This window comes from Prionailurus bengalensis, chromosome E2 (assembly GCF_016509475.1).
Source record: "Prionailurus bengalensis isolate Pbe53 chromosome E2, Fcat_Pben_1.1_paternal_pri, whole genome shotgun sequence".
NCBI classification, from domain to species: domain Eukaryota; kingdom Metazoa; phylum Chordata; class Mammalia; order Carnivora; family Felidae; genus Prionailurus; species Prionailurus bengalensis.
In genome coordinates this window covers 3,763,458-3,790,747 of record NC_057352.1, presented here as the reverse complement: position 1 = coordinate 3,790,747, position 27,290 = coordinate 3,763,458, and the positions used below count along the sequence as shown (strand labels likewise).

Sequence of the window (27,290 nt, the reverse complement as noted above, 5' to 3'; positions counted from 1 at the left end):
GTGTGACGTCAGGACGCTGCGGTCAGAACGTCGAAGCCCAAGGAAGACAAGAACCAGCCGGGTCGCGAGCAGTTCTGCGGCCGTGTCGCTGTCGCCTTGGGCCGCTGCTGACGATTCTGGGGGACAAACTGCTGAGGTGGGTGTGGGGAGCGGTGGGCGGTCGGGCGGGGACGGCGTTTCCTTCCGGCCCTCCACCCAGCGGGTCCTGAGGCCTAGGTCGGCCGTCGCACCAACGGACGCCGCGCGCGAGCGACGACAGGGTGTGGCGGGCCCGGGAGGCCACTGCGCTTGCGCACCCTGGCGCTTGCGCGGTCGGCCTCGGCTCCCCGCCCCCGCCCTCGGAATTTCTGGGCCCCGAGCGCCCCCCTCCCTCAATCCCCATTGACCGGGCGGTTCCACCGGGAGGATGGCGTTGCCCCGGGCGACGCGCGGTCCCGGCACCTTCTCCCCCCCCCCCCCCCCCGGAGACGCGGTGCGCACGCGCGGCACGGCCGGGGCAGTGGCTCTGGAGCCGGTCGCCGGGATCTGGACGGGCTCTTTCTTCACCTGACGCCTTAGCCCCCTCCGGGCCTGCGGGATGGCCAGGTGCCCCTCGTGGCCGGTGCCGCTCAGACCAGCCCAGGACCCTCCGAGCCTCCCTCCCCAACCCCAGGGCTTAGTTCCACCCTCCTTTCTGTCTCGGGCCCCCCTCATTCGCTGTGCCCGCTCACTGTCCCCACTCATCACCTCCTGCCACTCCCCCCGCCGCCCAATCTCTTTCCTCTTTCAGATTTTTCTTAGGGCTTCTTCCAACTCCCGATTGCTGTTCCTGTCCCCTCCCTTCTTGTGGGACTGTGGGGTTCTCCAGCGGAGACTCGCCTTTGAGCCCCCTATACTCCTCAGCCCCTCGAGTTTTGCCCCCAAGGCACCCCCTTCACTTTCTTGCAGTCTTTTCTACTCCAGTCTTAGTTTCCTGAAGACGTTCTGGACGTTTTCAGGCATCTCCAAAGCTTTCTCTCCAGACCGCAACAGGGGATCGCCTCTTCTGGCCGCTGTTAGGAACAGCTTATATAGGCTTGTCCTCTGACCTTGGGGACTTCTCTGACTTCAGGCTCCCTGAAAGCCTTCTGAGAACACGTTCCTTCGTTTTAGCGCCCCCTCCCCACCCCCCACCATCGTGGGCATCCTCCACTTCTCCCTGTTTCTTGGAGTAACCTACAGAAGCCCCCTTTCTCTCAGATATTTTTCTTCCATCTGTTCTCTGGAGTTCTCTCTAGGTTCCCATAGATGCTTCCCTGTTTGCAGCCTGCAGAGTTATGTAGACTTTGTTTTTCCAAGCATCCTTTTTCTTCTACTGCTTCTCAGAAGCTGTCTTCCTCTCTGGATTTCTTTTCAGCCTTTACCCGAGGCCCCCCACCCCGCCCGCTGGACCTTTCTTCCGTCTCACGGTTTCCCTCGAATCTTCCCTTTTCCCATGTGGGTTTCAGCCACTCCTCTTTCCCTTTGGGAAATTTCTTCAGACTTCCCTGTTTTCAAATCCTTCATTTTCCAGCCAGAACACTGCAGGGTGGTGGAGATCTTCCCCTCACACAGAAGCCCTTTGATTCCACACCCAGAATTCTCTCCTAACTTCTCAGACACTCCTTTTGTGCCGGGCTCCTTGTGAGCCCGGCTCCTCCAGTCCCCCACTTTGTGACTTGTTTCTTGCGTCTTCGCAAGTCTCTCTAACTCCTCTTTTTCTCATAGACGGTGAAAAAGCAGTCTGGCTCCTGAGGTCCACCCCTTATGCCCCAAGGTCCAGATGGCGGCCAACGTGGGTGATCAACGTAGCACGGATTGGTTAGTGTGGCTGGAGGGGCGGAGACCAGAGGGGAGGGCGAGAGGAAGCAAGAGCCAGTGTTGTCCTCAGGGACGGCAGCGCACACAGTGTGGTGGAGTGGGGATGAGGGCCTCTTCTGGCCACCAGGGTCAGGGAAGCATTGGGTTGCAGGGTGGAGAGGGTCGGGTCTTCACCTCTCTGAGCACTGTTTTAAATTCACAGTACGGTGCTTATTTCATAAAACTGCAAGAATTCATTCAGTGAGCTGTGATTAAGGGGCAGACTCCAACGCCTCAAATACTTGTGTGTTTCCGCTAATACCTGGTCTTTTCCAAAACAGCATGATCATGACTTGCTGGCTGGGGAGGTGTCAGCCAGAACTGACCAATGAAACATTTATGCCTACTAGGCACCAGATGCTATGTTAACTTTTGTGGGTACTGGTAATCTTTTTGTTTGATTTGTAAGAACTGTTGTGTGGTAGGCACCTGTAGCGCCTCGGGTCTCTAATCTATCTCTCACAGAAAGGTGTGACGCAGAAACTAGGTGTTGGCGTATTACGATGAAAGTATATTCTGGATTAAAAAAAACCTTGGCTCCAGTAGGTGGTGCGAGGGAGATCTAGGACTCAAGCCCGGGTATGTGCCTGCCTCCACCTTGCCCACCGTGCACAGGGAAAAGAGAGACGACCAGTGTCCCTTCTCTTGCAGGTCCTCTCAGTACAGCATGGTGGCCGGGGCAGGCAGAGAGAATGGCATGGAGACTCCTATGCATGAGAACCCGGAGTGGGAGAAGGCCCGCCAGGCTCTGGCCAGCATCAGCAAAGCAGGAGCTGCCGGCAGCTCCACCAAGGCCAGCAGCAACGGGCCCGTGGCCAGCGCACAAGTGAGGAGGCACACAGTGCCTGGGTAGCCTGTGGGGGGGTTGCTAGGGGAGGGACACGCTTGGTATTCTCTGGTATCACGAGGACAGGGTGCCCCGAAGATGTCCTGGGAGCCTTCAGGTGAGGGGGGCAAAGTGTGTTCTGCTTGGAGAGCTTAGGGCACCTCACGGTCCTCGTCCCAGGGGATCCAGCCTGAAGAGGGGAATGTGTCCGGGGTCTCCGAGGTGACCCACGATCATTGGCAGGGGCCGTGGCTCTCTGGAGAGAGGCGGACCCGGTGTCGCTCCTTCGCTCTTAACCGCTGTCGTCCGGGCTCCTTTTGGGGGGCCGCAGGGCCTGTGGGCCCTTGCTGCCGATGCTCACGGCGTGTGTCCCTCTCCCCAGTACGTGTCACAGGCAGAAGCCTCGGCTCTGCAGCAGCAGCAGTACTACCAGTGGTACCAGCAGTATAACTACGCCTACCCTTACAGCTACTACTACCCCATGGTGAGTGCCCGGCCCGGCAGGGCAGGTGCCGCGCTGGGGTGCGGGAGAGGTGTCGGGACGGGGGCCGGGGCCAGCCGGCGGCCCGAAGCCAGCAACGACAAATTCTGGAAAATCTTCCGCTGGCGCGTTGCCCACAAGATCAAGTTCAGGGTGCCTCCTGGGACCTGGCTCCCCTGCTCCTGGCCGCTTCCGTCCCACGCTCATTCCACCGCTGCGCAGAGACCTCCTAGGTCTTTCACGCTCGACGTGCACCTGTGCTCTGTTTTCGCTCTCTTCCCCCGTTCCCGTGCCTGTCTGCGTCCTCGCCTTGCCGAGGGCTGCCCAGGTCGTGCCTCGCAGAGCCCCGTCCTCTGGCAGACTTGAGTAGTTAGAGCAGTTCCACCCACCCCTGCCCCACATCTTCCCTGGGCCTTTTTTTCTTTCATGGTGCTTCCTGCTGGACACGCTACGTATTTGCCTATGATGACTGCACCTGTTTTGAGCGCGGGCTTCGTTAGAGCATGGTTATTTATTTATTTACTCTTTTGAGGGGGCTCTGTTGTGCTTAGAAAAGTTGGTGCTCAGTAAATATTTTCTATAATGGAATGGGATCGATCGAGGCTCCCATTTTATTTTAGTTTTCTTTAAGAGAATTGGGTGCATTTATGCAGCGGAAAGGAAGAAATAGAAAGGGGGAGTGGGGCATCACAGATTGCGTGTGGCTCCCCAGCGGGCAGGATGACAGGGACGGCACCGCGCCTGTGCTGACCCTTCTTTCCGTGCCTTTGCAGAGCATGTACCAGAGCTACGGCTCCCCCTCCCAGTACGGCGTGGCCAGCTCCTATGGCTCCGCCACCCCCCAGCAGCCATCGGCACCCCAGCACCAGGGGACTCTGAACCAGGTAATGCCCGTACCCGGCTCCTCGGAATGTTGAGGAAGGGGAGTACAGTTTTTCTGAGCGGGCGAGCAGTGGGCACACCTGCATCATTTAAGCCACCCGCCCCCTGCCTTCTCTCCTGCCGGGCAACTCCTCATCTGATAACGAGGAGGGCAGAGTGTAGCTTTTGAAAGGGAGGGTCTAGGGCTTGGGCACGGCCTGGGGCCTGGGGCCGGGTGCTGGGGCGGTGGCGGGAGCAGTGTGCAGCGTGGCGGCCCGTCTTCCCGATTTCCGCCCAGCGCGTGCACACATACCTGCACAGCCACATCCGCAGTCTGGCCTTGGCGTTTAGCGTGCGGTGGGGAGTGTGGAGCTGGTGCCGGGGAGGTGCGTGGGCCTGGCCCAGAACCCCAGCTCCCCCTCCGGTGGTGTCGTCACGAGCCACATGATACCTCTGCATCTCTGCCAGGCCTGTCATTTCCTCACAGAGCTCCCATGAGTGTGTGTAATCACTTCTGTGCTTTGACTGGCATGCGGGATATGCTCAGACAGGAACCACCGGGTGATGCGCTGTTGGGCCAGTGCTCACGTGGCGGTGGGCTGCAGGGTGTAATGCCTACTGCTGCCGTTCAATAGCTGGGGGCCGGAGGAGAGCAGCTCCGGGTCTGAGCCTGAGCCTTGTCAGCTGTCTGCGGGCTCGGGACAGCGAGGTGCGGGAGGGTCGTGGCACAGGGTTGAGGGCTGAGTGGTGCTGTGATCGTGCAGGGCAGTGTGAGGGCCGGCACAGAGGCCTCTGCTCCCGCCCTCAGTGCCTGCTTCCTCCGCCAGCCCCCAGTCCCCGGCATGGAAGAAAGCATGTCCTACCAGGCACCCCCTCAGCAGCTGCCGGCAGCCCAGCCCCCTCAGCCCTCCAACACCCCGCACGGGGCTCATACTCTGAACAGCGGCCCCCAGCCTGGAACAGCCCCTGCCACACAGCACAACCAGGCAGGGCCCGCCTCCGGCCAGGCCTATGGGCCACACACCTACTCTGAGCCTGCCAAGCCCAAGAAGGGCCAACAGCTGTGGAACCGGATGAAGCGTAAGTCGGCGGTAGACTTAGGAGAGCCCGCGGGGTCCAGAAGTAGGCGTGGGGTGCATGGTGTGCTGGTCCGTCCTGGGCTGTTGGGCACCCCTAGGCTTTGGGTGCAGGTGACCCGGAGCTGGGCGCCTCCCGTTCCGGGGGCTGGGGCGGTCTGAGGTGGGCCGGGGTGAGGCCTAACTCCGCTTTTGCGGTCCCCACAGCAGCCCCTGGGACTGGCGGTCTCAAATTCAACATTCAGAAACGGCCCTTTGCGGTCACCAGCCAGAGCTTCAGCTCCACCTCAGAGGGTCAGCACGGCAGCTTCGGCCCCCAGCCGAACCCGGAAAAAGCCCAGAACCACCGGTGAGGGCCGCCTCCTCGCTGCTGTCCCCGCTCCCTCGCCTCTGGTCCGCCGGTGCGCTCTGCACCCAGACTCCGTCAGCCCCTCCAGAAATGGGGTGGGGTCCTCCTTCCCTCTTGGCTGCTGCGAGCGGGAAATGAGAGGGGAGAGAAGGCACTCGAACCGTGTCTGGCACGTGTCAGCTCTGCAAGCGGCGGCGATGACGGAGTCTGTCGCGCTGTGGGGTGCTGCCTGGCTGAGCCCCACGTGTGCCCCTTCCCAGGGGGAGCCTGTCCGGGAAGCCTGACGATTGGCCGCAGGACATGAAGGAGTATGTGGAGCGCTGCTTCACTGCCTGCGAGTCGGAGGAGGACAAGGACCGGACCGAGAAGCTGCTCAAGGAGCTGCTGCAGGCCCGGCTGCAGGACGGCTCCGCCTACACCATCGACTGGAGCCGGGAGCCCCTGCCCGGGTCAGTCCGGGCAGGGGGTGCGGCTAAGGGCGGTTCTGGGTGCTGGAGCGGAGACCCGCAGACCTGGGTCCCCGGAGCCCTGAGAATGAGCCGGGAGGTCGGACCCCGGGGTGGAAGTCCAGGAGGGGAGAGCTGAGGCGCAGGCGCTGCTGGGGATGAGATCCTGGGCGGGAGGGAGGTCCTGCGGGCTCCCGGGCGCCTGGTACTCAGCAGCGGAGAGCACTCTCTAGACAGAGGAAGCCTGGGGTTTGCCTCCTGGTTTTGCAGTGTGTTAGCTGAGTCGCCTGGGTAAGTTCCTTTCCCGCCTGAGCTGGTGTGTCCCTGGGGTGGCCGGCAGATGCTGGGGACGGTGGGGGCACTGGGTTGGTGATGCCCTGCCCTGCTATATCCTCAGGCTGACCCGGGAGCCTGTGGCTGAGAGTCCCAAGAAGAAGCGGTGGGAGGCCCCTAGCAGCCTACATCCTCCCAGGGGGGCAGGCTCAGCGACAAGGGGCGGGGGTGCCCAGTCCCAGCGAGGGACACCGGGGGCTGGGGGTGCTGGCCGAGCCCGGGGCAGCAGCTTCGCCAAGTTTGGCAACCGCAATGTCTTCATGAAGGACAACAGCTCCTCCTCCAGCACGGACTCGCGCTCCCGTTCCTCCTCCCGGTCCCCCACCCGCCACTTCCGCAGAAGGTGCGAGGACTTGGGGATGGGGGGCGGGGCTCGGGGCTTGGGGGGAAGCAGCCGTTTCAGGCCTCACCTTCTTGCTGCTTCTGTGCAGTGACTCCCACTCGGATTCAGACAGTTCTTACTCAGGGAATGAGTGTCACCCTGTGGGTCGCCGGAACCCGCCCCCTAAGGGCCGAGGAGGTCGGGGGGCCCACATGGATCGAGGCCGAGGCAGGGCGCAGCGTGGGAAGAGGTGAGACTTGGGTCAGGTGGCGGGCGGGGGGGGCGGGGGTGCGGCGCCAAGATCCGGGTTCCTGGGAGGAAGAGGGCTGTGTTCTTGGGGAGTATCGGGCGAGGCAGCCGGTGACCTCGGCCGCATTCACTCGTGACCTCTCTCCCAGGCATGACCTGGCTCCCACCAAGCGCAGCCGGAAAAAGATGGCTGCGCTGGAGTGCGAGGACCCTGAGCGTGAGCTGAAGAAGCAGAAGCGGGCTGCCCGCTTCCAGCACGGACACTCCCGCCGCCTGCGCCTCGAGCCCCTGGTGCTGCACATGGGCAGCCTGGAGAGCAGCGGCGCGGACCCCGACTGGCAGGAGCTACAGATCGTGGGCACCTGCCCTGACATCACCAAGCACTACCTGCGCCTCACCTGTGCTCCTGACCCGTCCACTGTGCGCCCTGTGGCGGTAAGTGCCTGGGAAGGGGCCTGTGGGTGGCGGCAGGAGCCTGTGGCTGCGCAGGGACGTGCTCTGGAGCCTGGGTCCTGGTCACGTGGCCTCCTCGGGAGACTTCCTCGGCTCTGAGCAGCCGTCTCCTGTTGAGGAGGCAGGGGGAGGGAAGCCGCCTCCCCAGGCCAGCGCTTTGGGAGACGGGTGATCGTGCCACTGTGCTCTCTGCTGGGCAGCGGCAGCGTGGCTGACCCTGTGCCCAGGGTACACGCTGATGTGGGCGGCTGGGGCTCGCGAGCTGGCACTCTTGCCGAGTGTTTTGGGTTCCTTATGAAGTTGGTAGCAAGATGCTAAGTGGCTTTGATGTTGCACTTTTTTTCTTATACACGGAGTTTAAGAAATTGTAATGGGTGGGGCGCCTGGGTGGCCCAGTCGGTTGAGCGTCTGAATTTGGCTTGGGTCACGATCTCGCGGTTTGTGAGTTCAAGCCCCGCATCGGGCTCTGGTGCTGACAGCCTGGAGCCTGCTCTGGGTTCTGTGTCCCCCTTTCTCTCCACCCCACCCCTGCTTGTGCTTTGCCTCTCTCTGTCTTTCAAAAATGAATAAACTTTAAAAAAAAAAAAAAGAAGTAACGGGTGTTAGTTATAGCCTTGCTCACCTTGCTAAAAGCACACTGAGCCTTAATTTGGATCCCTTCCCAGGTTTTGAAAAAGTCACTGTGCATGGTCAAGTCCCACTGGAAAGAGAAACAGGACTACGCCTTTGCCTGCGAGCAGATGAAGTCGATTCGGCAGGACCTGACGGTGAGGGGGGTGCTGGGAGGGCCTTGCCGTGGTGAGTCCTGGCCTGCCCTGGCCTCACCGCTCCCCGCTGCTGTTCTAGGTGCAAGGCGTGCGGACAGAGTTCACGGTGGAGGTGTATGAGACGCACGCCCGCATCGCCTTGGAGAAGGTGAGTGGGGTGCCGGGGCCCTCTCGGGCTCTTTGGGGCTCCCTGTCCTGGCCTCACTCTCTTTCTCGTTCTCCGCGCACGGGGCTCCAGGGCGATCACGAGGAGTTCAACCAGTGCCAGACGCAGCTCAAGTCGCTGTACGCCGAGAACCTACCTGGCAACGTGGGCGAGTTCACTGCCTACCGGGTCCTCTACTACATCTTCACCAAGAACTCAGGAGGTGGGAGGCGCCGCCTGCAGGTCGGGCTGGCCCCAGGCCCCCAGGGTTGGGTGCTGCTGACCCCGTTTGTCTCGGGCCCCAGACATCACCACGGAGCTGGCGTACCTGACTCGGGAACTGAAGGCAGACCCTTGCGTGGCCCACGCCTTGGCACTGAGGGCAGCCTGGGCTCTGGGCAACTACCACCGCTTCTTCCGGCTCTACTCTCACGCACCCTGCATGTCCGGGTACCTGGTGGACAAGTTTGCAGACCGGGAGCGCAGAGCTGCCCTCAAGGCGATGATCAAAACGTATGTGAAGCTGGGTTCCCTCCCTGCCCCCTCTTCTCTGCCGGCCCCGCCGCCGCCCACCCCTTCTCCCCTCTGCCCTCCGCACCCTCCTGGGCTCCCATCCCCGGGCCTGTGGTCCTCTCTGCCCGTCTCTTCTTTCCACATACGCTCTGCTCCCCAGTCCCTCCTGCTTCCCTTCACTCAGTTCGCCCTCTGCGTCTCCTGTGTCCCCACTCTGTCTCACTGCTCCAGGGCGCCCTCTGCACCCCTCTGAGTCTCTGTTTCTCCTGCTCACGTCACCCCGGACCCTGGTTTGTCTTCTTGCTCTGGGCTCTTGGTTTCTTTCCTCCGAGGTCTCTGTTCACCTTTGAAGGCTCTCCGGTCACTGAGCTCCCACTCGGTAGAGACAGACTAGGAAGGACGGCCCTGCTCTTGGTAGCCTCTGATCTAATGGGACGAGACCCCGTTTGTTTCTGAGCTCCTTAAAGAGTGCAGAGCGTTTAGGGAGACCCGTGTGATTCGGGGGCAAGCCAGGTCAGGGCGGTTCTCTGTTCAATAGATGTCACTGGTGCCGTGTGTGTGCGCGTGCGTGCTCGTGCTGGGGAACCTGTGGTCAGGGCGCGGAGATGCCTCTGGGCGACATGGGGCCAGATCAGGAGACACTTGTTGTTGTCACAACTAGGGGGTGCTACTGGTGTCTAGTGGGTAGAGCCTCTTGTAGTGCCCAGGATGCCCCATGACGGAGAATTACCCGGCCCCAGTGTCAGTCTTGCCAGGGTTGAAAACCCTTGGTCAGAGGTTGGTAGGTCCAAGGGGCCACATCCATTAGCGTAGCCACAGGGATGGTGTGGAGATGAGGAGACACAGTCACCCTGAAATTAGGAGATGCACACATTCCGGGATCCAGTTCGGGTCCAGAAGATTTGAGGCAGAGCGGAGCCAGGGCAGAGGCCACAGAAGGAGAGACAAGGACGTGGGGCAGAGACACGGAGGCGGCAGGAAACACAGGACACGGTTGCGTACCCAGGGGTGATGGGGAGGTGGTACGTCTGGAGGCCCCGGGGGCTGTCCCTCCGTCTGCTCTCTGCAGCGGGACAGCCGTTCCCAGGGTGTCATGCGGGCAGGCTGGGCCTGGGAGCAGGGGTCCTGGCCTCTCACTGGCCAGACGCTCTCTCTCACCCCTTCCTTACTCCCTGGCAGACACGTCCCTCCCTCCCAGAGCCTCCAGAACCAAGTCCTGGCAGGGCGTGCGGGAGGCCAGCTCAGATGTGGGGAGAAATAGGCCGTCTCATGCCCCCCGTGGCTATCAAGGGCCACCATGCGGCATGGGCGTGAGGCATCTGTCCTCTCTGCCGCTTGCTCCCTGTGCGATTTGGAGCTCCGGGTTCGTTCGTGTGTGTTTGTAAAGGGTAGGGGTGACACGGTTTCTGGGAGCGAGCACAGCCAGTTCACAGCCGTTTTCTGGAACGTGCCAAGTCTCTTGTGCGCAACTGCAAGTGACTGTTGCCAGTGTGCAAGGGTGTAGTGGGGCTGACCCTGTGCCCAGGGTTCCCGAGGCACTTAGACCCAGGCAGGGCGGGTTCCCCAGAATAGCTGTCAGACCTCCCACCCGTGCCCATGCCCGTGCCCTCGGGTCACTCCCTCTGCCTGGCCCCTGCCCTTGGGCCAAAGTGGGCCCTCTTCTGAGGGCCTGCTCAGGCCCTTGAGCAGCGGAGGAGCCAGCTGGGCCCTTCCCTCCCATCCCCTCTCCTGGGTCCCCCCATACAGGTAAGTGAGGGTGAAGGGGGGCACAACTGGGGCTGGGGCCACCACCCCTGCCCCGGGCCCCCCCAAGCCCCTGGAGGTGGGGAGGTCGGGCGGGGGTGGTGATGAGAGGTCAGCAGCTAATGTGCCGAGGAAGCCCTTTGGGTGCCCGAAGGGGGGGCGCCCACTCCCTGCTCGTGGGGCCCTCCCCTGCCCGCCGCCCGCCTCATCACATTCTCCTCTTGTCTCCGTAGCTTCCGCCCTGCGCTGCCAGTCTCCTACCTGCAGGCCGAGCTGGCCTTCGAGGGCGAGGCCGCCTGCCGGGCCTTCCTAGAGCCCCTGGGCCTGGCCTACACGGGCCCGGACAACGCCAGCATCGACTGCCGCCTCAGCCTGGCGCAGCTATCAGCCTTCTGAGCACCAGCGCGGATGGGGGCGGGGTGGGGGCAGGGCTGTGGCTCCCCAGCGCCGCCTTTGCCGTTTTGTTTTTGAGCCATGGACTTGGGTTGTAAATTAATTCACGGGGAGCGGGCTCCAGGAAGAGCCGTCATCCCTGTCCCCGTTTTCCCACCGGGGAGTCTGTACAGAGATTTTTTTCTACATTTTTATTTTTTGTCTCAGAGGGACGGGACTGGGGGAGGAGGGGGTGGGACAGCGGAGGGCTGGGGGCATGGTCTGTAGGCTGCTCTGTGTCCACCTGCACCTCTACTAATGCTGTCTCAGTGTTTTCTCTCTCTCTCTCTCGAGCTTGTACTCCGGTACCGACCTGGCACCCTGGCCCATCCCATGCCGGGGGGGCCGGAAGAAGACAGGCCGCTCCGCCCGTGCCCGCCTGTGGCGGGGGCACCAGCACACCAGCCCGCCTCCTGCCCCCCGCCCGCCTCACCACAGACTCTTGTTGCCCAGCCCTCCGGGGCCTCAGTGTTTGGGGCTAGGGGAGCCGCGTAGAGACTGTGCCCCACCCTCAGCCCCCCACGCCAGAAATGCCGCCGCCAAGCCGCCGCCACGTCCACGCCGCCACTGCACACTGAGGACTCCGGAGGCCATCATCGCGGGACCTCGGCCGGGCCGCCTCGTCTGCAGTTGTATTAAGTTGTCTCCGTGTCCCTCCTCCCTCCACCCCAGTGTTTCTTCTGGTTTTTTTTTCCTTCCCTCCCTCCTCCTCCTGCTCCCCACCCTTCTTTGGTTCAGCACAGGTAAAACGGTTACCCTCCCTCCCTCCCTCCCTGCCTTCATGGATCACCAGCTCACGTCATGTTTCCTTCTCTTTTCTTTTTGTGTGTGTTTATTTAAGTTATTTTTCTTCCTCCCCTTTTTCTTTTTGGCCCTCCCCCCTCTTCTGCCATGTAACTGGAGGATGTGCAATGAGTTTGCAAACAGCTGGACTGTCAGGCTGCTTTTTTTTCCAGATGTTCCTCCTCTGCCTCCCCTCCCTTCCCTCTCCCCTCCCTTCTCCTTCCTTCATTCTTTTCCTTGGATCACTGAGCACCATTTGGAAGCTTGAGAGAAACCAAAATTAAAGAGAGAGAGAGAGAGAGAGAGCACTTTGTCCCTTCCTGCGTGGACTGGGTCTTCTGTTCTTTAGGGTGGAGATCTGCCTCCCCCAGAGGTCTGAGCAGGGGCGGTCACCCCAGGGGCATCTCAGCCAGAGGCTGGTAGGTATCTCCTGCCCTGCCCACACGGCACAACCAGAGCTTCCCCAGGGGCTGGCTCCCTAGCTCCTGTCCAGGGATGAACTTGGGCTCGGGGAGGCAGACTTGAGAACCTTGGGGCACCTTGGCCAAGGTGAGGTGGGGGTGTAGCCCGCCTAGGGGCTGAACTACTCTGAGCCCCTCTGCCTCTAGCCTCTGTCTCAGCACTTGGGCCATATTTTCCAGGGAGGGGTAGGGAGGGGCACAGAGTACATGGTGCCTCAGGAGAAGCAGGCGCCTAAACCTCACCTGCGGGGGTGCCTGAAGCCCTGGAGCCGAGAGCGCACGTCTCAGTGCACCGAGGGCCGCGGCTACCTCCCCAGGGCCTGCTAGCCTCAGGAGGGCCATTGTCAGGTGCAGCGCGCCCGCGGGTACCATGAACGCGGCGCACGAGGGCGTGGCTCGGACCAGCTCCTCTTGGGCCCTGGCTACGCTCGCCTGCAGCCCAGGGTCAGTCACCATGAGAGCCACAAAATGCGTGGGGCGGGGCTGGCGAGGCCCCGCAGCCCTGGCCCCAGCGGCCTCTCCGCAGTCCGAGGGCCAGGCGCCAGGACCCCACTCTGCTTCGGTTTCCAGGAAATCTCCCGCGGGCCTTCCCGGGGCAGCCTGGGCCTGCTCCTTCCCGCCCCGTGGCTCCGTGGTCCTGGCTGCGGTGGCTGGCCTCCGCCCCACTTCTAGTTCTGTCCAGTGGGGTGCTCTGTGCTCTTCCACTCGGATGTTGGCAGGGGCGGCACCTACGCCGCCGAGCGCATCCTTTTCGCTGTGTGCGTCCTGGGCCCCGTGGGTGTCTTCGCCGACGTGGGCATCCTCGCTGTCACGCGCGTCCTCGCCATCATACGCGTCCTGGGGCCCGTGGGCATCCTCGCTGTCACTCGCGTCTCGGGCCCCGTGGGCATCTTCGCAGACATGGGCATCCTCACCTTCATGCGCGTCCTGGGGCCCATGGGCGTTGTCTTCGGCGACATGGGCATCCTCGCTGTCACGCGTATCCCCAGCCTCAGGGGCGTCTTCGCGGGCACGGGCGTCTTCGCGGGCACGCGCGTCCTCGCCATCGTGCACGTCCTGGGGCCCGTGGGCGTCTTCGCCGACATGGGCATCCTCACCGTCGTGCGCGCCCCCGCTGTCGAGCGCGTCCAGGATGGTGGGCCCGCGACCGGCCGCCAAGCCCGAGCCGAAGACGTGGTCGGTACGCGAGGCGCGGTCCCACACGAGGCGGCCCCGGAAGCGGAAGTAGCGCACCCGGTGCTGCGGCACAGCCAGCACGCCGGGTCCCAGCGCCGCCAGCGGCTCGTCCCAGCAGAAGGCGCAGAAGGGCTCCTCGCGCACGCCCAGGAAGCGGTCGGCGTAGCCCACAGAGAAGTCGGCCGGATCGAGGCGCGGGTCCCAGCGGATGCGCTGGATGACGGCCGCGGCCGTGCGCAGTGGCGGTTTTTTGGCCCCGGCCTCGGCCTCGCGGCTAGGCTGTGCCGAGGCCGGCGCCCCGGGGTGGGGCTGGCGGCAGCGGGCACCGAAGCGGCAGCGGCCCTCCAGGAAGAAGCGGCAGGCTGACGGCGGCGACTCGGGCTCGGCCGCCATGGGAGCGGAGTGCGCCGAGAGCGTCTGCGGGCCGCCGCAGGCCCGGCCGTGACGTCACCCGCCCCCGCCGCCCCGGGAACGGCGCACGCTCGCTCGCGGAGCCTCCGATCCCGGGCCTGGCGGACAGTTCTCCACGGAGGTGCCCTCAGGCAGTCTGGCCCCCGCCTCCTCCGCGGACCAGCGATTCACGTGTGTGGCCCGCTCCCCGCTCCAAAGGGTTTCACGCTCGGCACCGCCTCCTGGGTGCCGGCCTCCGTCAGTGCCCTCAAGGAATCCGATCCTCCTCCCTCTGCGGTCTCAGCCCAAAAGATTTACCGGTGCGACCCCGCCCCCTCTGGGGCCCCAGGGTGCCCGGCTTCGCCCTCCGCAGCGTCTGCGTGTACAGCCCCGCCTCTTCTAAGTTCTTAGAGAGTCTGGCTCCGCCCCCGCCTGGTGATTTGTATGCAGGTCCCGCCCCCTCAGGGGCCCTCGGGGAGGAGGGGGGTTGCCTAGGTTCCACCCTTCGCCTAAGAGTTTCAGGTGTTGCCCCGACCAGCTCTGGCCACTCCCGCCTGCAGCGGGACAACTGGACCCCGGCAGGCTCAAACTAGGTAGCTGTGACATGGGACGCCGCTGTCGCCCTCGAACCGACGCATCTGGGGCTGGGAGGGTCTCTCCTCCACCAGGACCCAGCCTCTTCCCGGACACTTACCTGTGCGGTCACTCACAGGATAAAGGGCAGCTTCCCCAGGGGGTTCACTGGAGACGCGGGACTGCACTTGGTCCTCTGGAGCGAGTCAGGTGGCCCCCCGGGAGCGACTCAGCAGCCTCCCGGGCAGCGAGTCACGCCGGCCCGGCCGCAAGTCAGGTGCCCCATCCCCCCTCCGGGAGCGAGTCAGCGGCCCCCTCCTGGAGTGAATCAGGTTGCTCCCCGGAGCAAGTCAGGCCAGGCCCTCCGTCAAAATTGATGAATGAATGAGGCTGTGAAAGCCCACACGTGGGGACACCGCCCCTAAAAGGGGCACCGTCTAACCACGCCTCTCCTCTGTTAAAGGGGCCACATCTCACCAGGGCAATCATCCGACCTCGACTTCGGCCCAGTCTTTGCGGGAATAGAGGTCGAGGTGACACACTTGGCCTTTAAAGGCGCCGGGACCCCATCGCGGACACCCCTGCTTCCCCGCCATGTTCCCTTCCTACGTGCAAAATAAACAGGCAGAACCCGGGGCAGAGACCTTAGCCATTTATGTATAAAGAAGTGGGGTGCCAGATGGTAAAAGCATCAGGAACAGGGGTGCCTACAGGCCGATGACGTCGTCCCTCTCGAGGTCCGCGTTGGGGTGGCAGCGGGCCCTGGGGTGCTGTGCCCCGGAGCTGGGGTCCAAGTCGGGCTTGGCGGCAGCGGCCCCCGGGCGCTCCGCGTCCATGACGCCCAGCACCGCGTCCAGCATGGAGGGGCCTAAATCCAGGTGGAAGGACAGCAGCGGGTCGGCGGGCGCGGGCGTGCGGAGGACCGGCGGCGGGGGCTGCGGCACCGCGGGCGGCGGCGCGGAGCGCGGGGCCCCGGCGGGCGGCGCCCGGGGCTCGGGCGGCGGCCCGCCGCCGTGACGGCTCAGGAACGAAGTGTCCCCGAAGGCGTCGCCACCGCGCCCCACGTGCAGCGTGTGCCGGAAGTCGCCGAGCGGCGCGGAGATGGAGAGGGCGCCGCGCTCCGGCCGCTTCTTGGGCTGCGCGGGGCCCAGCTGCTTCAGCACCGGCATCTGCGGGGTAGGGCCGGGTCAGCGCTGCCTCCTCCGGGAGCGAGTGAGCGAGCGAGGCCGCGTTCCCACCCTGGGCCTAAGGCAGCGAGCGGTTCAAAGGAGGGATTACTTCCGTTTGACAGGTGGGGAAACAGCGGCTCCCGGAGGCCCGAGGTCGCAGACCCCAATGGAGGTTGGCCCGCGACCACCACGCCATGCTAATTCCACTAATTACTAATATTCGAGTCTCCCTACAGGCCAGGCAACGGTGCTTCACCGACTCTTCCGAGTGTTTCCTAAACTTGACGGAGAAACTCCGGCTTCTGCCCGACAGAGATTCCCAGGCCCCTTCCCTGAAGGCGGGATGACTTTGTCCATGGAGGGGAGGGACGCAGGCACAGTGCCTGGGACCCACCACACTTGGAGAGGCCTAAGAGAATGTTAAAATGTTTTAATATATTTTAAAACGTGTGGGAAAGATTTGCCTTTACACCAACACAGCTATAAAATATAAATTAATATATGCCCACGAGACCTTTGCCTAGGGCACAAGCAAGTCCCAATGCAGGCCTGCCTGGAAACTCAAATTTAGGTCTAAGGTGGGCCTGGGAATCTGTATACTTGCACAGCATTTTATCATGAGTATTTGATTCCGAAAGAGACAATACAATGTCTTACTTTTTGCAAATTTCTCTAAAAATGAGCAAGAACAGCGCAAATCTGAAGCTGGCTGCTTGTGCACTACAGGAATAGCTGTGTTACTACCTCGTGGCTCCCCTGGGCTCTATGGTACCTGGAAATGCCTGCCAACCTTTGCCCACATCCTGGAACCTGGCTGTTTTTATGGAACTTTTGGGAGGGGCTTTGATGACCTTGTACTTTTGTTTTAACAGTCACTGTTATCATCATCATAAAAAATCGCCTTTCTGTTTGAATTGAAGCACCACCCTTTGCCAGCTGTATGAGTGGGATAAATTATGTGATTTCTCTATGTCTGTTTCCTCTCTATGAAATGGATAAGGGGTGCCTGGGTGGCTCAGTCAGTTAAGCGTCCGACTTCAGCTCAGGTCATGATCTCACAGTTCGTGAGTTTGAGCCCCGCATCAGGCTCTGTGCTGACAGCTCAGAGCCTGGAGCCTGCTTCAAATTCTATGTCTCCCTCTGTCTCTGCTCCTCCCCCGCTCATGCTCTGTCTGTCTCTCCTTCAAAAATAAATAAAAAACACTAAAAAAATGGATAAAATAACACCACCTTCCTTGAAGGCCATGTAGAAAAACCTCAATTAAAGAAAACTGTACTTGTAATAGTGCCAGCCAATTGGTGGTGCCAGTTGTTGGGGGGGGTGGGGTGGGGTGGGGAGGAGGATGTGTCCCCCCAAGTAACTAGAACACAATTTAGATTTGATAAAAACCCTATGAAGAAGGTAAAGCAGTCAGCACTATTCTTTCAGTAACTAGCACTCTGGGAAACATCAGTGAAAATGCAGAGAAAATTAAAGCTAAAAGGATTTAAAATAACCATGGCTGGATGTGTTCTGAGGATTGTCCTTTACCCCACCCGAACACACGCACGTGCGCGCGCACGCACACACACACACACACACACACTTTACGTTTATTTCCCTGGAAAAACCAGTCTTGATTTTATCACCTCTGCAGTGTTTCTCAAACTCCTCTGACCTCACCTAGATGAGTAAATATATTCTAATTATAACGCAGCACGTAATGGCCTTTCCTCCCCACCACTCCCCCAATAAAAGGGAACAAACATTGGATGAAACAAGACTTACAAGCTAAGGCACTCAGATGTTTTCAATCCTAATCTATTTTATTTGTTTTAAACGCTGACTTTTTCTCATTAATGAATTTCAACCCACAGTGTAAAATTAAAAAAATCTGCTCCCAGAGCTAGTAGGTGCCCATCATTACTGTGGAGTGAGCTGCAGGTGAAAAGAACACCGAATGGGGGCGCCTGGGTGGCTCCGTCAGTTGAGCGTCCGACTTCGGCTGGGGTCATGATCTCGTGGTTGGTGGGTTCAAGCCCTGTGTCGGGCTCTGAGCTGACAGTTCGGAGCCTGGGGCCTGCTTCAGATTCTCTGTCTCCCTCTCTTTCTGCCTCTCTCCCACTCAGGCTCTCTGTCTCTGTCTCTGTCTCAAAAATTAAAAAAAAAAAAAAAAAAAAAAAAGATCACAGCTCAGCCAACCGCCCAGGTTTCGGTCTGGGTGTGTGGTGTGTGTGGCCTTGGGCAGGTTACTTAACCTTTCTGACCTCATTTCCTCCTGGAAAAAAAAAAAAAGGAACCTAGGGACATAGGGTGATCCCATAACACGTCACAGTCCCTTTGCAAGAACTGGTGAGATGTTGCCAATAAAGTCTGGGCACAGGACCCAGCACACACAGCCAAAGCAGAAGTTCAACAAATGTTCAGTGGCCACCTTAGATCATTCTCCCAAGTCCCAGAGAAGGACACACTTGCCCAAGGTCACAAAACCAGCTCTGTGGGACTCCGGAGCCCAGACTTACCACTTCCACTGCCTGCTGCCTCTTGAACTGACCCCTCCCTGGGCAGCTCTCAGCCGCTGGCTCTTCGCCCTGCCCACGCCCTAGCTTGTCCCTCATGCCACCCTTCTGTGGCTCTCCCAGGCCACGTTACCACCATTTTCCCAGTGCCTGGCCAAACACACCTTTCCGTGGGACCCTGAACTACCTTCCTCAACCTTAAATCTCAGTTTACTCCACTGAAAAATGGGAGTCAGAAAGCCTGTTTGCTAGGCGTACTTGAAAAGTATATTCATGATGCTGATATTGTATTTCCTAAGTCCTTATTCTGGGCCAGGTGGGGGCCTAAATGGTTTACTCAAATAAACAAACTCATTCAATCCTCAGAACAACCCAGTGGGGGGGGGGGGGACCCTTATTTTACAGATGTGGTGGCTGAGGCACAGAGAGAGGGAGTAACTTGCCCGGAGTCACAGGGCAACAAATGTGGGGGGCTCGGTTTGGACACCAGGCAGAGTCTAAACTTGAGAGTCTAAAGCTGGCCACCCTGTTGCCCACAGACCCCTTTGGATGGGGCGGGTGGGTGTGTTATCCCCATGGAAAAAACAACGTCCGGAGATGCTCCAAAGTCCCGGGATTTCCTGCACCCTTGACCATATCTGTTTGCTTTGCTTTTTTTTTTTTTTTTTTTTTTTTTTTTCCATTCCAGACTGAGCGCAATGAATTAGAAACCGTTTTCGAGCGCGGCCTCTTGGTGCTAGCTCTGAGGGCCTCGGGTAAGTGGCTCCAGCCTCGGTGTCCTCTTAAATAGAAGGCTCTAGTCTCCTTCTAGCAGAGCTGAGTGCTCGACACAATGAGATCATGCTCGGAAAAACTCCGTCAGCCGGCCAAGGCTCGTACAGAGCGCTGTTGTTTGGCGGAGTGCTGGCGCAAGGGTGGGAGCCCGGGGGCCCTGGCCCCGCGACTCGGCCGGGCCGCCCTCCTCCCGCCTCCCTGCGCCCCTGCAGGCCCGCAGCTGCAGCTGCAGGAGAGGAGGGCACAGCTGGTTCACCTCCGTCCCCTCCAGCCCCAGCCCCGCCAAGACGGAAATAACCGCCCGCTCCAGACCCGGCCCGACCGGTTCTCGGCTCTGGGGGAGAGGTGGCCAGGCGGGTGGGGCCGAGGCGGGGCCGGGTCCGCGGGTGGGAGACCCCCCCCCCCCCCCCCCCCCCCCCCGCCTTGGCTCGCCGCGCTTGCTGGGGCCACGTGGCTGCCGCCTGCGGTCCCTTCGCGCGTCTCGTCCCGCGTGCCCCCCGGACCTGAGCCGGGGCCCCGGGACCCCGGCTCCCCGCTGCCCCTTACCTCGTGGCCCTCGCGGAGTGGGGCAGGCGCGCTCTCGGGCTCCGACTGGGACGCCCCTCTCCTTGGTTCGGAGCCCGCCTCTGCCTCCGAGTCCCAAGTCCGCTCCTTCTTCCTTTTTCCTCCGGGCGGATCACACCTGGCAAAGTGTCATGCAGGACCTGGAGGGGGGGTCCAGGACCCAGGCGTCCTCCTCCTCAGGACCCCTCCCCTCTCAGGTTCCAGGGGTCCTGCCTCCTACCTCTCACACTCCTCAGACCCAGGAGTCCCAGGTGCCCCCCCCCCCCCCCCCCCCCCCCGCTCGGACCCTGGGGTCCAGGCCGCCGACCCTCCCTGCCTCAGACCCAAGGAGTCCGGGCCCCCACCCCTGGCAGGCCCTGGCCTCGGGTCCCTTCTTACCTGCACCGGGGACCGAAGTGTCAGCCCCTCTCGGGGGGCCATGGTAGGAGCCCAAACGGGCCGCGAAGTCACTGCCCAGTCCAGCCCAGTCCCTCCGGGGCAGAGAGGGTTAAGGCCCAGGCCCCTCCCCGCCTTCCTTATCCCCCGAAAGTTTTGCCTCTAGGATTTAAAGGACTGGAAAGCGGTGGTGGAAGAGCAGAAGCCTCCGGGCTGAGTGTGGGGGCGGGCCTGGGCCGGACCGGGTGCGCACAGAGGACACGCAGAAGGGGTGGGGGGATGGACAGGGCGCGCCCCCCTCCCAGCCCAGCCCCTCCTCCTGCCCAGCTTGGAATTTCCTGAAACTGGGGAAGTCTGGCTGTTTAGAAGAGTAATTTCTTCCAGATTGCAGCTGTTGGAGGAGTGTCTGTGGTGTGTGTGTGTGTGTGTGTGTGTGTGTGTGTGTGTGTAGAGGGAGGACAGGAGAGAGGGAGGGAGAGGGAGGGAGAGGGAAAGAGAATGTGAGAGAATGAAACAGACAAGGTCCCTGAGGCCGCAGGAGCAGCTCTGACCCTGCTTTGGAGAGTTTCCTGGGCGAATGTCCCTGCCTGACACTGCTCATGGAAAGATCATTCCATGACTCTGAGCATTTGCACCTTTTGGTGACAAGAGGAGACTCAGATTTGAATGTTGGGAAGATCCCCCCCAGGAGGCACACGAGTGAGGGCCTTCCCAGGAGAGTGGAGTCCCCAGAGAGGAGGCTGGTTGGGAGGAGGCCCAGGGAGGAGGCTGTCTTAGTTGTGAGCTGGGGCTGGCGAGGAGAGTCAATCTCACAGGTAACAAGGAAGTGAAGCTTGAACAAAGCCTCCAAGGAGGGGCCGGTTGTAGAGCCGAGGAGAAGAGGAAGAACACTCAGAGCAGGCTGGGAGCCCCAGGTGAGCAGAGGAGGACCACAGGCAAAAAGCACTCTCTAAAATGCAGAGATCAGCTCAAAAGCCACTGGGATCTTAGATTTTTGTCCTGGAGCCTGGGGTACTGAAGGGGTACCCCAGGATAGGATAGCAGGGTCGGATCCAGGGATTAGAAAGTTCCTGGAGGGGGGTGCCTGGGTGGCTCAGTTGGTTAAGCGGCCGACTTCGGTTCAGGTCATGATCTCGCGGTCCGTGAGTTCGAGCCCCGCGTCGGGCTCTGTGCTGACAGCTCAGAGCCTGGAGCCTGTTTCAGATTCTGTGTCTCCCTCTCTCTGACCCTCCCCTGTTCATGCTTTGTCTCTCTCTGTCTCAAAAAAAAATAAATAAACGTTAAAAAAATTAAAAAAAAAAAAAAAGAAAGTTCCTGGAGGGTGGGCGCCGGGTGGCTCAGTCCGTTAAGCATCCCTCTTTGGCTCAGGTCATGATCTCACAGTTTGTGAGTTTGAGCCCGGCGGCGTGTGGCTCTGTGCTGACAGCTCAGAGCCTGCTTGGGATTCTCTCTCCCTCTCTCTCTGTCTTTCCCAATTTTTATGCTCTCTCTCTCAAAAGAAATAAACTTAAAAATAAATAAAATAAAATTGCAGTCCTTAAAGCTCCCCGTCCCTTTGCCCTGCTTAAAAAAAATGAATGAAAGAAAGAAAGAAAGAAAGAAAGAAGAAAGTTCCCTCTGGGATTCACAAGAGGAATGCTGCATTTCAAATCCAGCATTTTAGGGTGGATTTAGGGTGGATGGGGGGGGGGGGGTTTACACAAAACTCAGTAACCAAGATAAATAATATAATTAAATATAGATTTTTAGCAAACACTTTTATTGGCGTTAAATCCACACCACATTAAAGGAACTATTTAAAAGTGATGTCTGGTACATCCCCAGTGTTACACAACCACCACCTCTGTCCAGCTCCAAACCATTTTCATCACCCTCTAAAGGAAGCCCCTTGTCCCTAAGCCAGTCCCTCCCTATTTCCCCACCTGCAGCTCCTACAGCCACCAGTGTGCTTTCTGTCTCTCTGGATTTGCTTGTTCAGGACGTCTCACAGACACTGAATCCTATGCTATGTGGCCTTCTGTGTTCCACTTCTCTCACTGAGCATAGTGTCCTCAAGGTTCATCCACGCTGTAGCATGTGTTGGTGCTTAATTCATTTTATGGCTGAATGATATTCCATGGCACAGATAGACCACATTTTGTCTAACATAAAAGAACATTTTAATGCCCTATTTTGAAAATGGATGTATAAAATGAACAAAAAAAAAAGTCAAAACTTCAAGGAAAGACAGGATCAGGCTGGTGGAAAGCTTTTTGGGGTCCCGGGACAAAAGGAAAAAAATCAGTCACTCTGATCCCATCTTCATTTAAGTTTTTGATATTTTGTTCATCACGGATGTGTTATTGATCCTTTTTGTCGCATTTATTCGTTTGTTGTGTTACAGCGTTGTCAACCTTGGTTACTGAATCTTTGATGTTTCCTTAATTTTTTTTTTTTTTTGGCAGTGTCCTTTTCCCGGCCCTGGCCAGGAAGCTGTGAGGCTGGGTGCAGGGACCCTGGAGAGGGACCTGAGTTGGAGCCAGGGCCACAAGAATGGAGAGGAAATTACAACGCAAAGGGATTCAGGCAGGTTCACTTGGACTTGAGAACCAAAAGGGATTTGCAGGAGAGAGAGAAGCAAGGATGAGAGTATTGTTTTTCCATTGATGGTGGAAAGAATCTCCACAACCTATATGGTTGACAACCACCGCATTTTTTAAATTTTTTTAATTTTTCCAATATATGAAATTTATTGTCAAATTGGTTTCCATACAACACCCAGTGCTCATCCCAAAAGGTGCCCTCCTCAATACCCATCCCCCACCCTCCCCTCCCTCCCACCCCCCATCAACCCTCAGTTTGTTCTCAGTTTTTAAGAGTCTCTTATGCTTTGGCTCTCTCCCACTCTAACCTTTTTTTTTTTTTCCTTCCCCTCCCCCATGGGTTTCTGTTAAGTTTCTCAGGATCCACGTTAGAGTGAAAACATATGGTGTCTGTCTTTCTCTGTATGGCTTATTTCACTTAGCATCACACTCTCCAGTTCCATCCACGTTGCTACAAAGGGCCATATTTCATTCTTTCTCATTGCCACGTAGTACTCCATTGTGTATATAAACCACAATTTCTTTTTTTTTTTTTTTCTGAAATTTATTGACAAATTGGTTTCCATACAACACCCAGTGCTCATCCCAAAAGGTGCCCTCCTCAATACCCATCACCCACCCTCTCCTCCCTCCCACCCCCCATCAACCCTCAGTTTGTTCTCAGTTTTTAACAGTCTCTTATGCTTTGGCTCTCTCCCATTCTAACCTCTTTTTTTTTTTTTTCCTTCCCCTCCCCCATGGGTTCCTGTTAAGTTTCTCAGGATCCACATAAGAGTGAGACCATATGGTATCTGTCTTTCTCTGTATGGCTTATTTCACTTAGCATCACACTCTCCAGTTCCATCCACGTTGCTACAAAAGGCCATATTTCATTTTTTCTCATTGCCACGTAATATTCCATTGTGTATATAAACCACAATTTCTTTATCCATTCATCAGTTGATGGACATTTAGGCTCTTTCCACAATTTGGCTATTGTTGAGAGTGCTGCTATAAACATTGGGGTACAAGTGCCCCTATGCATCAGTACTCCTGTATCCTTTGGGTAAATTCCTAGCAGTGCTATTGCTGGGTCATAGGGTAGGTCTATTTTTAATTTTTTGAGGAACCTCCACACTGTTTTCCAGAGCGGCTGCACCGGTTTGCATTCCCACCAACAGTGCAAGAGGGTTCCCGTTTCTCCACATCCTCTCCAGCATCTATAGTCTCCTGATTTGTTCATTTTGGCCACTCTGACTGGCGTGAGGTGATACCTGAGTGTGGTTTTGATTTGTATTTCCCTGATAAGGAGCGACGTTGAGCATCTTTTCATGTGCCTGTTGGCCATCCGGATGTCTTCTTTAGAGAAGTGTCTATTCATGTTTTCTGCCCATTTCTTCACTGGGTTATTTGTTTTTCGGGTGTGGAGTTTGGTGAGCTCTTTATAGATTTTGGATACTAGCCCTTTGTCCGATATGTCATTTGCAAATATCTTTTCCCATTCCGTTGGTTGCCTTTTAGTTTTGTTGGTTGTTTCCTTTGCTGTGCAGAAGCTTTTTATCTTCATAAGGTCCCAGTAATTCATTTTTGCTTTTAATTCCCTTGCCTTTGGGGATGTGTCGAGTAAGAGATTGCTACGGCTGAGGTCAGAGAGGTCTTTTCCTGCTTTCTCCTCTAGGGTTTTGATGGTTTCCTGTCTCACATTCAGGTCCTTTATCCATTTTGAGTTTATTTTTGTGAATGGTGTGAGAAAGTGGTCTAGTTTCAACCTTCTGCATGTTGCTGTCCAGTTCTCCCAGCACCATTTGTTAAAGAGACTGTCTTTTTTCCTTTGGATGTTCTTTCCTGCTTTGTCAAAGATGAGTTGGCCATACGTTTGTGGGTCTAGTTCTGGGGTTTCTATTCTATTCCATTGGTCTATGTGTCTGTTTTTGTGCCAACCACCACATTTTTTTTATTCCACGGTGTCTGTAGGTCAGAGTCCGGGTGGGTCCTTAGGCCTCTCAGGGCTGAAATCAAGATGTCGATATGGCGATCTTCTTCCAAGCTCTTTCAAGGTATTGGCTGAATTCAGTTTCTTGTGGCCATAGGACTGAGGTTCCTGGCTCTGACTAGCTGTCAGCTGGGGCCTGGTCTGCTCCTAGAAGCTGTCTGCCTCCTCATGCTTTCCATGAAGCTCCCCTCTAGCGGCAGTGAGTTGAATCCCTCTTAGGCTTCAAATCTCTTGGATTCCCCATTCTCTTCATCTCTCTCCTGCCTCTGGCCACAGAAAGTTCTCTGCTTCTAAGGGCTCATGTGATTAGATGGGCCTACCTGGGTAACACAGGTGTATCAGTCAGGGTTCTCCAGGGAACCAGGACATAACCTACGTGTATGTACATACACACACGTACTAAGATATACAGGGATACGTGAGATGGAGATTGGATTGGAGAAGGTCATCAAAACCTTACTAGTCAAAGTTTACTTCTCTCTCTACAAATAGGATGTGTTCATGTATTGTTGTGTAACTAAAAATTACATTGAAAACAAAATAGTAGCAAATGTATCCAAACCAAACAAAGAAGATATATAATTAAGATACCTACATAGTTAAGATATATATAAAATATTAATTTCTACTGATTACTAGGGAATACGGTTAACAAATCATATATATATGATTAGTTGCTATATATATATATATATATATTAGTTGCATATATATATATGATTAGTTGCAATATATATATGATTAGTTTCAATATATATATATATTAGTTGCATATATATATGATTAGTTACAATATATATATGATTATTTACTATATATATATATATATATATACACCATATATATATGATTTGTTGCAAGGAATTGGGTTTTGTGCTTGTAGGGCTGGCAGGACACAAATCCACAGGACTGACTGGAAGCTCTGTCGGTCAGGAGAAGATGGAGCAGAATTCCTTTTCCCTCAGAGAAACCTTTATTTTGCTCAACTGATTGGAAGAGACCCCTCCCCCCGCCATGTTCTCTCCTTTACTTAGAGTAAAGTGACTGTAGACATTTAACCACATCTACAAAATGTTTCCATAGCAACACCTGGGTTAGTGCTTGACTAAATAACCAGGTGCTGTGGACTGGCCAAGTGGACACAAGATTCACCATCACACCAGGATAATCTATTTTAAGGTCTGTAAGTTACTTTTATCGTATCTGCAAAGTCCCTTTGCTCTGTGATCAACATATTCGTGAGTTTCGGGCATTCATGCCTGGACATCTTGAGAAGTGCATTTTGTCTACCTCAACAATCCTCAGAAAGCAGGTCCTGGGGGATGATGAGGCCATCATCAAGGTGGAGAAAAGGGGGTGGGAGTGAGACAGGCTGGGGGTTGTACCCAGGAAAGCAGGAAGCAAGGTGAGTTTATGGGCCACTGACCTGCACACTCGCTTGGGGCCCTGTGCTCAGAAGTGCTGTGCACTTGGTTTAATAATCTCCTGTGACTATCTTGAAATTATTAACAATTTTGAACAAGGGACCCCACATTTTCATTTGCAATGCACACCCCACCCCGATTGTGTAGCTGGTTCTGGGGTGAAGTGCAGGAAGAGCAGAGGCTTGGGACAAAGCATCCGAGAAGTGTGACATTGGAGGGCTAGCAAGAAGGAAAGAAACTTGCTTGGACAAGGTCCTGGCAGCAGCCAGAGGAAGAGGGGGAGAGAGATGGGATCCAGAAGCTCAGGGAAGTCAGACAGTCTCTCACCGCAGTCTCAAAAGCAGGCCAACGTGATAAGAAGATTCACTGGATTCAGTAACAACCCAGAGACCTGATAATGGCCTGGGTGAGCAGCTGGGGGGCTGGCAATGGAAGCCAGATTGCCCTGGGTGGGGGAGGAGGCAGAGAGGAGGTGCAGACCCCAGGAGTCTGGCAGTGACAGGAACGGAGGAGAGATAAGAGTCAGATAGGGGTCAGAAAAAGAGTATTGTTTCTTTGGTTGCTTTGGATACATTTGCTACTATTTTGTTTTGTTGTTAATGTAATTTTTAGTTACATGAACAATACATGAACACATCTTGTTTGTAAAGATCGAGAAATAGACCTCAACTAATAAGGTTTCGATGGCATTCTCCAATCCAGTCTCCATCTTGTGTATCCCCTGAAATTAATTTGGGGTGTACACTTCCCAAATGGTCTGGGTTCTTGCAAACACATAGACCACCATTTTCCACCTTCGTCCTATGCCATTTGGAGCCAGATCATTCTTTGTCACGGGTGGGCTGTCCTGTGCATGTGGGATGTGCAGCCCCATCCTCTGGCCCCCACCCACTAGATACCAGTAACACCCCTGCCTCCCCTCAAATGTCCCCTGTAGGGGGGATATTGTCTCTTGTTGAGTACTGCTGATCGAGATGGTGCTCAAAGAAAACACTGAAAAGAATTTTTTTGACGTTTATTTATTTTTGAGAGACAGAGGATGAGCAGGGGAGGGGGAGAGAGAGAGAGACAGACAGACAGACAGAATATGAAGCAGGCTCCAGGTTCTGAGCTGTCAGTACAGAGCCTGACGTGGGGCTCGAACTCATGAACTGCAAGATCATGACCTGAGCTGAAATCATGAGTCAGAGGCTTAACCGGCTGAACAACCAGGCGCCTCTATTTTACTTTGTTTTTAAAAGTAATCTCTATGCCCAATGTGGGGCTTGAACTCATGACCTGGAGATTAAGCATCTCATGCTTTACTGACTGAGCCAGGCAAGTGCCCCTACATACATATTTCAAAAGGAGGCTTGAGCTTATTTCTGCATTTTGAAAATGATGTACAACAACAACAACGATAATAATAATAACAGCAGCTAACATCTATCGAGTGCTTAGAATCTTCTGGAAACTGCTCTAAGCCCTCTCTGTATGTAACCTCATTTAATTCTTGCAATAGCATTGTGTGTTTGGTGGGTGGTGGAGGTTGATATTATTATCCTCATATTACAAATAAGGAAATTGAGGCACACAACAGAAAGGTGTTTTAAAATTCATTTTAAAATTAATTTTAATTTTTAGGTAACTTAGCTAATGTAGCTGTTAAGGTGTGCAGGTGGGATTTTAATTCAGGCAGGCTGACCCTGACAGGGA

The 27,290-nt window shown here is 56.8% G+C and overlaps 3 protein-coding genes across 10 annotated transcripts; 1 reads left to right on the top strand and 2 right to left on the bottom strand.

Moving 5' to 3' along the window:
• LENG8 (leukocyte receptor cluster member 8) lies at positions 1 to 11,937 on the top strand. 5 transcript variants are annotated; one of them, XM_043598344.1, is made up of 16 exons: positions 13 to 136; positions 1,726 to 1,818; positions 2,509 to 2,683; positions 3,066 to 3,167; positions 3,938 to 4,048; positions 4,853 to 5,105; positions 5,309 to 5,450; positions 5,711 to 5,899; positions 6,294 to 6,572; positions 6,661 to 6,801; positions 6,950 to 7,235; positions 7,919 to 8,020; positions 8,100 to 8,168; positions 8,259 to 8,388; positions 8,471 to 8,678; positions 10,655 to 11,937. In XM_043598344.1, exons 2-16 carry the CDS (start codon positions 1,781 to 1,783, stop codon positions 10,815 to 10,817), a joined length of 2,388 nt encoding a protein of 795 aa, XP_043454279.1. In that variant the 5' UTR covers positions 13 to 136; positions 1,726 to 1,780; the 3' UTR covers positions 10,818 to 11,937. The 5 variants fall into 5 exon arrangements, with proteins under 5 accessions (XP_043454277.1, XP_043454279.1, XP_043454278.1 ...); XM_043598345.1 differs by lacking the exon at positions 13 to 136 and adding an exon at positions 501 to 585; XM_043598342.1 differs by having other exon boundaries at positions 1 to 136; positions 8,471 to 11,937.
• Positions 11,497 to 27,290, bottom strand: LENG9 (leukocyte receptor cluster member 9). Its single transcript, XM_043598348.1, has 3 exons — positions 27,286 to 27,290; positions 24,142 to 24,146; positions 11,497 to 13,690 (listed from the first exon to the last, which is right to left on the bottom strand). The coding sequence occupies exon 3, from the start codon at positions 13,664 to 13,666 to the stop codon at positions 12,026 to 12,028; it is 1,641 nt and encodes a 546-aa protein (XP_043454283.1). The 5' UTR covers positions 13,667 to 13,690; positions 24,142 to 24,146; positions 27,286 to 27,290; the 3' UTR covers positions 11,497 to 12,025.
• Positions 14,876 to 19,980, bottom strand: CDC42EP5 (CDC42 effector protein 5). 4 transcript variants are annotated; one of them, XM_043598352.1, is made up of 3 exons: positions 19,621 to 19,980; positions 19,225 to 19,382; positions 14,876 to 15,405 (listed from the first exon to the last, which is right to left on the bottom strand). In XM_043598352.1, the coding sequence occupies exon 3, from the start codon at positions 15,403 to 15,405 to the stop codon at positions 14,944 to 14,946; it is 462 nt and encodes a 153-aa protein (XP_043454287.1). In that variant the 5' UTR covers positions 19,225 to 19,382; positions 19,621 to 19,980; the 3' UTR covers positions 14,876 to 14,943. The 4 variants fall into 4 exon arrangements, with proteins under 4 accessions (XP_043454287.1, XP_043454285.1, XP_043454286.1 ...); XM_043598350.1 differs by having other exon boundaries at positions 14,876 to 15,814; positions 19,225 to 19,360; positions 19,621 to 19,979; XM_043598351.1 differs by having other exon boundaries at positions 14,876 to 15,481; positions 19,225 to 19,360; positions 19,621 to 19,974.

Bases quoted from the DNA above. Each gene is read 5' to 3' on its own strand.
- LENG8 (XM_043598342.1), top strand. From the start codon at position 1,781: ATGGCGGCCAACGTGGGTGATCAACGTAGCACGGATTG. The intron at 4,049-4,852 runs GTAATGCCCGTA...TTCCTCCGCCAG, and splicing joins ACCAGGGGACTCTGAACCAG to CCCCCAGTCCCCGGCATGGA. The intron at 6,573-6,660 runs GTGCGAGGACTT...GCTTCTGTGCAG, and splicing joins ACCCGCCACTTCCGCAGAAG to TGACTCCCACTCGGATTCAG.
- LENG9 (XM_043598348.1), bottom strand. From the start codon at position 13,666: ATGGCGGCCGAGCCCGAGTCGCCGCCGTCAGCCTGCCGCTTCTTCCTG.
- CDC42EP5 (XM_043598352.1), bottom strand. From the start codon at position 15,405: ATGCCGGTGCTGAAGCAGCTGGGCCCCGCGCAGCCCAAGAAGCGGCCG.